The sequence below is a fragment of the Oreochromis niloticus genome, linkage group LG12 (assembly GCF_001858045.2).
Source record: "Oreochromis niloticus isolate F11D_XX linkage group LG12, O_niloticus_UMD_NMBU, whole genome shotgun sequence".
NCBI lineage: Eukaryota > Metazoa > Chordata > Actinopteri > Cichliformes > Cichlidae > Oreochromis > Oreochromis niloticus.
In genome coordinates this window covers 34,659,292-34,672,367 of record NC_031977.2, presented here as the reverse complement: position 1 = coordinate 34,672,367, position 13,076 = coordinate 34,659,292, and the positions used below count along the sequence as shown (strand labels likewise).

The 13,076-nt window shown below is 38.8% G+C and overlaps 1 protein-coding gene across 7 annotated transcripts in view; it reads left to right on the top strand.

Moving 5' to 3' along the window:
* The first annotated feature begins 2,691 nt into the window (after window positions 1-2,691).
* The window catches only part of wdfy3 (WD repeat and FYVE domain containing 3), a 112,021-nt gene continuing 101,636 nt past the window's right edge, over window positions 2,692-13,076 (top strand). For 6 of the 7 annotated variants that reach the window (XM_025911979.1, XM_019365766.2, XM_025911976.1 and 3 more), the window contains exon 1: window positions 11,698-12,001. In XM_025911979.1, coding sequence (XP_025767764.1) covers window positions 11,973-12,001 — 29 coding nt within the window. In that variant the 5' untranslated portion in view covers window positions 11,698-11,972. Of the gene's footprint in view, window positions 2,940-11,697; window positions 12,002-13,076 lie in introns of those variants that run through there. The other variant, XM_025911978.1, reaches the window with a different exon arrangement.

The following is a 13,076-nucleotide window of genomic DNA, read 5'->3' as shown; positions in this document are numbered from 1 at the left end:
TTTCTCTCACCAGGTGATCCAGGTGATTTTTTTTAAGTGTCCTCTCTCACTGTCCCTCTTCCCCTCTGTTTTTCTTTAACAATAAATACATAAATAATAACAACAAAGATCAATCAAATGGACCAATACGACAAGGCCGTGATGATCCACTTGGCAAAGTAAATCAGCTGGGCATCTTTCTTGGCCTTCAGAGAATAATTCTGATGGCTAAAGAGCCAAACGGGACAGGTGAAAAAAATAAAATAAATTCTCAACATAATTCCTGTTTAAACAAAATAAATTAGCTGCTTTTTAAATGAGTCCACAGGTCAACTAAACATAGTAGTGGTAGCTTGTGGTTCCACAGGCTCTAACAAACTCTGAGTCTGTGAACAACAGCAAGCAGCAGTGGATTTTTGTAAGAAGTTGATATATAATCTAGAGCCTGGCCATTTAGTGCTTTGTATGTTAATACAAGAATTTTAAAATGAATCCTATAATGTAGTGAAGCCGATGTAAGGAGTACAAATGAAGACTATCAGGACTTAGCTGTGTGGCAGGAGACAGATGCAGGACACACAAGCCTTTTATGCTAAATACACAAAAAATGACAAAGTCCAAAAGGTAACGTACAAACCAGGGACTATACACCAAGCAATCCAGAATACACAGGAAACACAGAGTTTACGGGGACACAACGAAGGACAAAGAAAGACTCACGCAATATATGCAGAGGGATGATCTGACCAGAGAGGAGACACCTGAGAGACACAGTTATGGGGGAAGTAAAACTAAATACCAACCACAAAATGATTAATTATATAATTAATAATTAATTATCAAAATAAAACACGAAAAAACTCAAGTGGAAAGAAAGTACCAGCACAGAGACAAGAAATGACTTAAGGACACAATCAAACAAATTACATATCATGAGAGAACTAAAAACAAAAAGACAATACCAACACAACTCTCAACACAAGATTTCTTTAGATAACTCAACCTGGACAAGTAAGCGCATTACAACTATGTGATAACAAATGAAAAGCAAAAAGAATCAACAGAGAATATTTTAATTACCTTAGGAACCATAATTAAGCCTACAATTATAGAGCAAAGTGCTCTATTGGCATGATGTGGTCCTATGAGGTCTTTAAGATAAAATGGGACCTGATTATTCAAGACCTTGTATGTGAGAAGGATTTTACAATTTATGATTAAAATTTACAAGCTTGATTTATTTATAGCAGAGAGCTTAGAATTCAGTGGATAAAGGTTTGAAAAAATGGAGCATACCATCATGAATCACATTTGTTTGCCTCACAGCCTAATTTTATTTTAAAGCAATTTTAGCCATTGCATAATAACATATTTATTTTGCTTTGGATGTAAAGGATTGCAGTTACATTCTGAGTCATAGCCAAGATTTTTCTTTAAAAAAAAGAAGAATGCACCTATAAAATTCTGGCAATAAACTGAAAGTATTAGTGATTATTGTAATGAGACAGAAAACAAATAATAGCCTGAGATGTCTTATGAAAATCTAAGTAGAATTTCAAGTAGGGAGAAAAGCATGGTATATCCTGGACAGATACCCTGGACAGATACCCAGTAAAGTTGGACAGCACATTATAGCTTTTGTTTAGCAACCCAAGCGAAAAAAAAAAAAAAGTGGTTCCCAGAAGTGTAAGAAGAGAAGAAAGCAGGATAAATATACTGGGTTTAAGCAGGGTTGTCTACAGCTTCACTGAGCAAAAGGCCCAAAAGATGAAGCTCTAAAGAGCAAGTAGTTTGAGTAATAGAGGTTTATATAAGGAATTCATCCATTGTTACACTTATATGTTGAACATATAAACTCATACCATGACATGTTTGCATTATATACATAGAAGTTGGTCCACTGGAAATGATTGTTGAATGAGATGCTTGTTTTACAGTGACCCATCCAGTCAGTCTTTGGGGACCTGTGGTTGATAGGCCTGTCTCCTTTGTTCCGTGCTTATTGTCATTACAGTTGTCTTTGTGTTACTTTAGTAATTCTGAATCTGTTTGGGGATTGTGATAGCTTAGTTGAAGAAGACCATGTGAGTTTGTAGCACAAGCTTAAATAAATATGTCTGTTCCCCTGACTGCTCACTGCAGTTGCTGTCCATGGTGCTGATCAAAAGGTTGGATAATTCTATTAATATTATTGATTATTGCCATATATTAGTTTTGCATTGAAAATGCAAAACTGTCTGTATGTGTGTAAGTGAATTACTTTGTGACTTCACTACAGTTTTCACACTTTTCACCAAACTGGACTCCAGTGGACCAGTTGTGGCACCCATTCCTATATTTTATACCCCAAGTTTAGTTATTAAAGCCTCCTCCAGGTAAGTGGGAGGTGGGTAAACTATCAGAATTCCTGTCAACAGGCCTAAAACATTTTTCAACCACTATAAACGAAAATGAACAAATACAGTGTGATTTAACACAAGATATTATTCCACGTTTAATATATATATATCTATAATCTGTTTTTTCATGAGGTACAAAATTTCTCAGAAATGTAAAAACAAAAACGTTTTATGCCTTAACACCTTCTGTGAGTTTAAATAAAAGAAAGGGAAAATTAAATGAATGGTGTCCATTAAATCCATGCCACCGAGTGTGTTTTTCCTTTGATCCAACAGATGTCAGGATTGTGTTTCAGATGCGGCCTCGCTCGGGGCCGAGAGGAGGATGCTGTTAGGAGGAAAATCGGCGCTGGGACCTGGCTACATGCTCCGCTTATTTGGATGTTGAGGAAACATGGCGACCGGCGAAAGGAAGGAGAGGGAGCAGCGACCACTTTGGAATTAACGCATCGTTTGAGACATATGGATATACACGGAGTGTCCCGTACCGACTTAATTCACACATTGGAGGTTATCTTCAACGCTCACACCGACGCATTTTGCCGCAAACGCTGCTTACTGGTGAGTAGATGGCGGGTACACCAAAGACGCTCTCCTCTCTGGAAGTGGCTAGTTAGCAAATGTGTGCTAGCTGCTTTAGCATGCGAGTTAGCATGGGCTGGAATGTGCATCTCGGCTCAACTACAGTCCGCACCGTTAACGCTGGTGTTAGCATGACAGTGGCAACCTCGGGAAAAACACAACGAACCCGCTTTAAGTGTGGAAACACCAGCTGCCACCTTTATTTGCAGTAAAGTTATTGGAGGCCGTACATTTGAAGGAACGTCACCCGTTTAGCTTGGCAGTTGAGGTTCAGATACGCCGATGCTAGTGCGATCAGCTGGTCGCTAGCTGCATGTTGTGGGCTAGCGTAGCTGCAAACTGAGGGGATTGCTGCTTGGTTGTGTTTTCACTCACTGACGGTGGAGCTGAGTCCTAAAGCAGGACTTTAACAGATCGCAGCCACTGGAAAACACATAGGAACGGTGGTAATTAAAACGGTCAGGGTACGTGTGCAGTATGTCGCTTTGGATAAACGCATTATTTTTTATAATAGGTGGCTAAATCGGGTTGCAGTGAGTGTTTCGTAGTAGCTGGTCTTTTAGAGGCAAATTCGCAATGACTGGCAAAGCTTTAGCGGTCACATCGTCCTCATTTTACTGTCTGCTCTGCGTCTGATGTGCAGCAGTCACCTGTGTGTGCGCATTGTCCCTGAGTGTATGGCTATCTGCCCGGATGCCTGCACACAAGCTAACTACCCCCCAGCAGGCTGGGGCAGAAAACTTGTTTCATGCTCGGGCACTGTGAACGGTATGACATGTACACAAATATACACGATACAATTAAAAGCTACATAACATTTCAGCTTGTGACTTGTAAAGAGGAGGGGGGGGCAGTAAGTGCACATAGCTGAACTCTCATCCAGAAAACGTGCAGGTTATAAATACTAAAAAATAGCACTGCAAATACATGCCTGTGTGCCTGTAGACAAAATGAGTCAGAATAGCTAACATATATGGTCCTTTATTCGTTGTGAAGATTATCGGGAGTGAGATGTTTTTATGTTTAGGTAATGAAACTGAATATTGTGAAGTTTAGTCTAAATCAGATGGTCATCCCATGTTGGTATATTTAAGTTAGTTTAAAGACAAATGACAATTAAAGCTAATTAATGAACACAGTAAGACAGATCTGTAAAGTAAACCTTAACTGAAAAGGCCACAGAAGAGCCTGTTTCCAGAAATAAATGAATGGCAGCCACTAGAAATAGCAGTGAATATGTAGAGGTCTGTTATTGCAGTAAACTGGTAAGTGAGCATCACTTGAGTCTAATCTAATCTAAAAACCTGATTAGTTGAGGTGGCTGTTGATGGCTGTGCTAAACTCAATTTCTGACTTGAGTTTATATCTACATAGAGAGCTGTGTGTGAATAAATAACAGTCTCTGTGTTCTAGCATTGGAAGCAGGAAGCCCTGAGTGTATGTTGGTGTTTGTCATGTACTGTATGGTGTGTGGTTTTTTTTCCTCATAAAAGCTAAGTTACCAAGCAAGCAAATTGTCTGGAATTCAGAAGTAATACTAGGATAATGAGTCTAATAAGTAGGCTTGGAGAGGCTTGGAAAAATTACTTCATTGGCTTTTGGATCTTGTATTGACTTTTTTTGTGAGTATTTGCTGTGCGCCAGGATAGGCAGCAGGGTTTAGTGCCCCCACCCCCCAAAAGAGGTTTTGGTGTTCACCAACAGGAAACTCACCAGGCTGCAGTGAAATAGTTTATAAGCAATTTGTTTAAGTGGGATTTAATTTAGTCAACAGTAAAATCCCTTTTGTTTAACAAATGGCCTGAAATAACAGGAAAATGGATGGACCTCTGTTAAGTATGATAACACGGACTGGTTATTTTAAACTATATGTGGACCTCTTGTGCATAGTCACCCCTAAAAGACCTTTTTTGAGCCAAGAAAAGCACTAAAAGCACTGCCATGCCTTTCAGTGGAGGGAGAAAAGGATACCAAACATGGGGAGAACTCGCACTCTCCACACAGAAAGGTCCTACCTATGTTTGAATTCAGATCTTTCATGCTGTGAGGCAACCACTGAGCTACTGTGCTGACAATTGATCAGTTAGTCCTCAAAAGTCCTTTAAAGACACGTTCTTAAGCCTTACCAGACAGCTTTTTATCACTGCAGTGCAGCTTTCTTTATTAGACTGCTCTGCATAAACACTGCATCACACTGAATAATTTGAAAACTCGAGGCACAGAAACCCGATTACTGCTAACTGCCAGTAACTGAATAATTCCTTAACTTTGTTCTGTCGATAGGCAAACCCAAACAGTTAGTTACAGCTCTCACTTAAGTCACCCGAGATTTCTTTCTTCTTTATTGTTGTTTGGAAAACTTCTTGGAGTTTAGCAGTGTGCTGCCTGTGTGAGGTGATTGTACTGCCTTTTCCGCATATAATACCATTAGTGACACTCATATAGTTTATTTCATCTGTAAAGAGTAGCCCTGTTACTTTTTTTAGCCACAAAAAAGCAAATGGGTTACACTTCTGGGTAGCAATACTGTCACATGCAAATTTCTATGTATTGTAAAATACAGCAGCATTGGCAAGAATGCTTAGTGTTCTGCCTCCAGTTAGTTAGACCCGGTCTACCAAGCGTTTGTCAAGTTCCCCTTTTGTTGTGATTTACTGAGATGACTCAAGACCTGCCAGAATTTTGGTGGTGCAGTCTTGACTGTGTAGCCTCCGGGTCTTCCTTTCTTCTGCTTTTCTCTCACGGTGATTCAGGGCTAACAGGCATTGAAACTTTGAACCTTTTATTGGCTTCACTGGTTATCCAGAGTTTACTCCCCGGGGCCAAAACAGGGCTTACTTTGACCTAAATACAATTAGGGAAAAAATGAACCCTGTTGGAATTACAAGGATTTCTACATTGATTATTCATAAAATGTGTTCTGATTTTCATCTAAGCCATAATTATACAAACACGGAGACAGCTGTTCTTTTCATGCATTTATTAAATCCAACAGCATACATTTGTCCTCGCTCTGCAGCTGTAGATTGTTGTTGTTTTGCTATTTTTTGGGGTAAGGGAGATTAAGTGGTTAATCCTGTAAGTATTTGGTTGTTTGGACAGTGCCTTATGTCTCCCGAATGTCAGCATAAATGCTGGCCTAAATGAATTTTCTACTCATTTACTCTCTGCTTTGCTTGCTTCTATAACGGTCAGCTATTATGAATCCTTCCCAAGGATCTGCAATAGATTAACAGTAGTTTTCCAGTGTGATGTGCTCTTGCTGACAGTTTGCTTTGTTCTGGCCATCATCCACACTCTGATAACAAATGGAGATTTTGCTTCAGCTAGCTATTTGTAGTATAGGAATCCTACTCGGTTTTCAAAAGCTATTCTTGCATTATGTATGCGTTATCAGCCCCAATACAGTTTTTACAATTTTTTTGTCAGGGTTTTAGGTAATTAACAGTTATATATTTGGTTGACACCAAGTTATAGTTAACTAAAGTTAAAACAAAACAAGGAAAAAGAAAGAGTCAACTGAACTAACTGTATATGTTCTTGTGGTGACCATTTGAGAATAAGGGAGCAGCCAAAGTGGCTTCTGTGTTCAAATTTGTGACTACAACCAGCACAAAGAAGTACTACTACAAAGTATTGTTGTCTTTTACAGTTCTGAACATCATAATTACTGCATTACAATCTACCATTATACAAACAAAAACTGACCCTTAAAAACAATTAAAACTTAACTAAAAGCAGGCATTTTGTTTCTCAGCACGGGCATTTGGGCAATGACTGTGCACATAAATACAATGTGTGTGCTTATATTTAAGACCTTTAGGAGTCATTTTTCCTGGTATTTCTGGCCGTGTGATGGGCAAAGGTTTACTTTATTCTTGAGTAAATTGTAACATGGGTAGAAAAGGTGGTGAAAAGTCATTTGTTGAATCTCTGAGGATTTTTCTTTTAGAGGAATGTCAAAGCCTCTTTGGTGGATGCAGGACAAACCCTGTAAAACTAAACATAAAGTAAACTGAAACAAGCAAACCCGCTCTGGAGGATAACTGAACCTACAGCATTTTTAAGTATTACACCAAAGGTTCAGCTTAAACCAAAGCAACGATCCTAGACTAAAAAATCGAATATTACCATTAGAGATTTTATTTTTACCTGCTAACTGCTTTTGTGTGGCAGGATGGGAGCTGTGGGGTGTATTCTGTACTTTGTGAGGCTCTTATTATTGATTAAGTGTAGCTGGGCAGCTGTATTAAAGTCTTGTGGATGATGCAGCTCAAGGCCAATGCTGATTTTCCTTTCAGTGCACCGACTGAGCTTTCTCAGGCCATTCAAATGCATCACACACAAAACAATATGGCCTGAGTTGCTGGTGTGTTAGGCTTGTCGGTATAAGCCCACGTCAAACAACAGACTTAAGTCGCAGCTTACTAGTTGTCATCTTTCATGAGAAGACGCAGCATGCACTAATAAAGCACAAGAGGATCATTCTTAATTAGCACTCGAGGGAAGGGCCTGCACATCCTATTAGTGACACTACACATGTGCGGTGCACATATAGTTTGTGTCTATGTTTTGTCTCGCGCCATTGGATTACATCAAGTTGATGGCATGATAAAACAGAACATTGCACTTTTTAAAAATGTTTAAGGATTTATTCACCTGAAACTTTGAATTCAGGTGTTTTCAGTCCCATTGTCGCAGGTGTAATATTATAGGGACTTTATTATTGTAGGGTCTTAACCTTAGACTATAAAGTGCCTCAGGCCAGTTGTTGTTGTGATCTGGTGTTAAATAAATAAAACTGAATTTCATTGCATTGAACTGAATTAAAAATGAGCTCCTTACCATGCACTCTGCTCTTATAAACATTTGTGAAAGAATGAGTCATTCTAAAGCGCTCACTGAATTTAAAAAGATGCCACAACAAGACAGTTTGTGAAGGTTCTGAACTCATTTTAATTCCACAGTCAACTGTAAGTGGTGCTAGGTGGCCCAGCGCTCATGTTCATAGAATTTATTTTCAGTCAGTCAGATAAACCACAATCACCTCATTTACTAGTCTACACAGCTGTTAATCCACAGCTGAAAATGTACCCCTAATAAAAGAACTATTTACTTCTGTTTGAGTAGTGTTGAGGAAAAAAAGACCAGCTGTTTTATAAATTGGTGAACCTTTATTAAAGTAGAACTATAAAAGTGTACTTCCTCAAAAATGGGCTGAGGGCTACAGAAAATCAGAGTATATAAAGAGACCGTCTTACTTTTCATTTATGGCCTTTTCATCAAATTCATTTATAATATGAACATTACTGTAGCTTATGAATTGATAAATAAGTGTTTCAACTCTTCCGTATATAATAAAAAAATGAACTAACAGATAAATACCCTCCTCTATTATTGGCAAATGCCATGTAACCATAGATTGTGTGGAAAATAGATGCACCCACTGTGACCTCACCCACGGGTGTTGGACTTCTGCCATAGTGACAGCAGCCAGTATTGTGTTTTTGTTTTGTTTTTTCAGCTATAGGTGACCATATTTGGATACAAGGGTGCAGTACAAGTTATTGGCTAATCAGTGAACCGGTACTGATGCAGATATTCAGCCAATATGTCAGTACATCCTAGCTTCAATACTTGGAGGCATTTTGTAGTATTTTTATTTTTATCCCTACACATATTATATGAAGTAAGTGGTTATTTTTTATGACCTGAAGCTGCTTATGTCAGCCACAGAGTTGGATATAGATAATATATGAGTTTGGAGTAATGCCTTATATACAGTCTGCTGTTTTATTGGACAGACTGAAGGAGAGGGATTTTCTCAGGTCTTTTTATCACCACAGTTTAATTGGCTGTAATTTTCATAGCCCATACTCTGTCTGTAACTGCATGGCAGTAACTGTTTGGACTGGAGATGATCTTAAATGTTGGTGCTGTTGTGTGTGATTCATGATTATTAGTGGTGATGATTGAAGCTATAATAAAATGTTGGATTATATTCTCACCTTTCGTTCATACGAAAACAAAAATCTCAAAGCAACTGCAGAGTGATTGGAGTTGGTGCAGATCTCTTAAGGCTTTTTAACACAACAGGTCACACAGTTAAGCTACTGCTAGCATACATTTCTTTTTTCTTTCATTTCACCTTGAAAGTGTAATATTGTATAGCAGGCTTCGTTCAGTGAGGTGGATCTGTGATCCGTTTCCCCTGCTAGAATCGTTTCCATATGATCATGTCCTTCCCTGCTGGAAGTCACATTTCACTGTCTCCTTAGTGAAGCATTAATGTCTCTAGCTGTCAGCATGCTCCACTACAATCTCTTTTAGAGGTTTCTGAACTTTTCAAGGCCAATTTTCAGGTCAGGAAATTCCCATAATCACTGCAGTTAAACAGCTGTGATGTGAATCTCAGTGTGCCATACTAATTCTGCAGGACTGTAACTAATGGCAATTTTCACTGTCAATTAATTTGACATTTATCTCCTCATTTTGTCTATTAAGCCACAGGACATTGTGAAAAATGTTTCAATTGATAATTTGGAGTTTTTAAAAAAGCTAATTTTTTCTAAACCCAAAATATTCAATTTACAATTTCAAAAAAAGGAAAGGAAGAAAATTCTAATGTTTAAGAAGCTTGAGTCATAAAAGATTTGGTATTTAATTTTGATAATAGATTTAAGGGAATTATAAACCACTAAGGATTTTCCTGGAGACTAATTTACTGGTCCTTTAAGTTGGAGGAAAAATCACATTACGCAACTAGTTTGAGGACAGTATAGCTCATTGCACATATATTTAAAAGTCATTCTTCAGTAAATGTTGCTGAAATACTTGACAGCTTGCACCATAAACAACATTGCGTGCACACAATGTCAGCAACGGATGTATTTCAATTTTTTTCAAATAGATATCCTGCCCAGGGTGTACCACCAGCAGATAGAAGAAGTAGCTGATGCGCGGTGCAACAATTCGTCGGCATAATCGATGAGGTCGACTATAAAAATTCTTGGGGCATAATTAAACTACAGGACACTATGGGGCAGTATCGCCTGTATTGTTTGCCAAGAGTGCACTCAGTGCTAAGAAGAAGAAGAACGCAGCATGAACAGCAAAACAGCAGGACGATAGAAAATGGAAATGGAGATTTGAAAAGATATCTTTTTGATTTCATTTAAAGCTTTATTTGAATGGATAGAAGCCATTTTTAGTTTCCTTTTTGCACATTCATTTTAAACTCATCATAGCACTTTAACTTGTATTACCTAATATCTTTATTTGTTTCATTTTTATTCTGATTGTCCTACTGAGTAATGCTAAAAATACATTTGATTATTTATAAATTCATATGTTTCTTGGGTCATTACTTTCATTTGCTGTGGGACGATGTAAACAGGGTGATATTCCCAGTCAGACTTGAGCAGGAGGTTTGCACATAGGAATCAGAGAGTTATTGAAATAATTGTTGACTAATCAAATAAAAATTGGCAAATTAGTTGACTATCAGAATAATCTTTAGTTATAGCTAATAGCTAATATTGTAGGACTAAGCTGGACTGAAAGACAGCACAGAGGCACTTATCATGGTAGCACAGGAACAAGCTCTGAGCACAAAGATCAATAGAGGCTGGGGTCTACCACACCAGGCAAGACATCACGTGCAAAGATGCCCCTGAGACAATCCAGCACCTAACAACAGGGTGCAAGATGCTAGCAAGCAGGGATGCATGAACGCCATAACCAAGTGGCCAGCATAGCGTACTGGAACATCGTGCCAAGTGTGGACTGGAAGTCCCAAAGTCAAAATGAGAGACACTTCCTTGGGTGGTGAAGAATAACCAAATCTAGATTGTGTGGGGATTCCATACACAGATGGACAAACTGGTGATGGCTAACCAACCGGACATAGTAGTGGTGGAAAAGCAGAGGCAGAAGGCCGTAGTGATACATGTAGCTATACCAAGTGATAGCAACATCAGGAAGAAGGAACACAAGAAGCTTGAGAAATACCAAGGCCCTCAACAACAACAACACTGTTGGCTAACATGTTTGATGTTTTGTTGTTGGGGGGCTCTTTGGGGTCAGAAATGGGGTAACCAACATCTTTATCATTACATTATTCCTGCATAGATTTATGTTCAGGGAACTTTGACTGCCCAGTCTCCTTACAGTATGTATGTGGGATTTCCAGTGCTGACTAGTGAGGAAAGCATTGTTTAAACATCTAGTCACACACATTCCTATTAACCACTAAATTATTAAAATAGCAGTCAGTTTTTATTCATTTTAGCCCTTTTCTGTTTTTAAGAACATTACAGAAGCTCAGTGATTGCTTTCAAAGAATTTATGATAAGGTACATTTTTGGCTTTTAAATGAAAAATGTTATCAGGTATTAATATTTCAGTTGCCTTCTACAAATGCTTTAGTGTGACACATGTAGATTAATTGAGAATGCTTTTGTCATTCCCTGTACTTGTCCCCGAAAGCACACCACATAATAATGCAAAGTTAATGTGAGCTGTCTGAGCTTGGATGTACAGGATGGCGACCGAAATGGCCAGAAAATGAATTTTTAATGATGCTCACTGCTGTGAGTTCTGCCTCCCACTCCTCCTCCCCTTTTCTTGTGGTAATGGTATGTTCCTGTCGTCGTTGAGGCCAAAGCCCGCCCTCCTTTCCTCCCCTCCTCTTCCACCAAAGCCCTGTACACCCCACCCGGTGTCAGGGGGGGATCAGCTGTGCCAGTCCCGGCAGACCACACACACATACATACATACATACACACACAGTATGCTGACTGGCGAACAAAGCCACTGGTACTGCCAATAAAGGCGAGCCATGCCTCCGCGCTTCTCCTCTCCTCTCCTTTCCTTACGCTGCTGTGAGGGGAAGGCATGACACCATTGCCATCGCCTCTCTGTTTCAGGAAGACACTGTTGTTGGGAGGAAGAGCGGCTGGTCTTTGGCTTATGGTGGAATATTCTTGTCTCTTCTTCTGTTGATGAGTTGAGATGCTGGCGGAGCGCAGAGAGAATAGCAGGTAGGGAAAATCAGAGCTGGGTGCCGAGCTCGTTTCCGCAGCGACCAGGGGTTTGTTTACTGTTCACTGGTAAAAGCCTGACCTTGGTGGATATAGTATGTTTATTGATGTTATTGATCTAAAATAACTGCCTCTCGGTGTCAGCGACCGTTTCACGTCGATTGACGATTAAGCTTCGATTCCAGAGATTGTCACCATCGAGCAGTTACAGCATCTCCTACTGTTGCATCTTTATTGTAAGAATATATCCCGATGTGGTTAAAGCAATCATCGGCCAAACCCAAACGAAGCAAATGTGTGACTTAGCAAAAGATACGTGTAAAATGCCTAAAGATGTCATTAGATAGAAGATGTTCTTCTCAAGAGTGTTAATAATTTTAAAGTTTAAACAAAAACATCACAAATGCTCAACACTATAAGAAGAGGGTAGCCTTCAATAATTGTTACACTTTAAATTAATAAAATAACATGGATGACATTTAACCTACTTACAACCTACAGTCTCAGAAAATATAATCACAATAATTCTGGACATTATTGGGATCTTGCATAACACGATTATTTGTAGACTTGGGAGCAAATAGATTTATCCAATGTGGGAAAAACAAATGGACTTTTTTACTGTGGACTTGAAATTGTAATTAAGCTGAAGGAAAGAACAAAAGAAATACAAACCAAGTTAAATATGCCACAGACTGTTGGAGAGCGTATTTGGATTATTGTATAGCAGCATAAGTAGAGTTGGTTGCTGATTGACAAAATCGAATATAGCTTGATAATTATCCCGGTTATCTTGTTTTAATAATGGTCGGAAACCAAAGCTGTTTATAAGTCAGTAAGAATGATATTAGACATCAAAGTTAGGCTTCAGGAAGCAGAAATTAAGGTTGGTCATTTTAAAAAATCTAATTCAATGTCAGGCCAACAACCAGTGATTTGTGTGTGTACCCATTATACTTAGCAGTCATATGAAGGATACCTTATAACCTCTGATTAAACAAACACACAGGGATAACATATGCTATTAAATAATTAAGGTAGTGCAGCTAGTGGTCCTTTATAGCTTGGTAGCTCA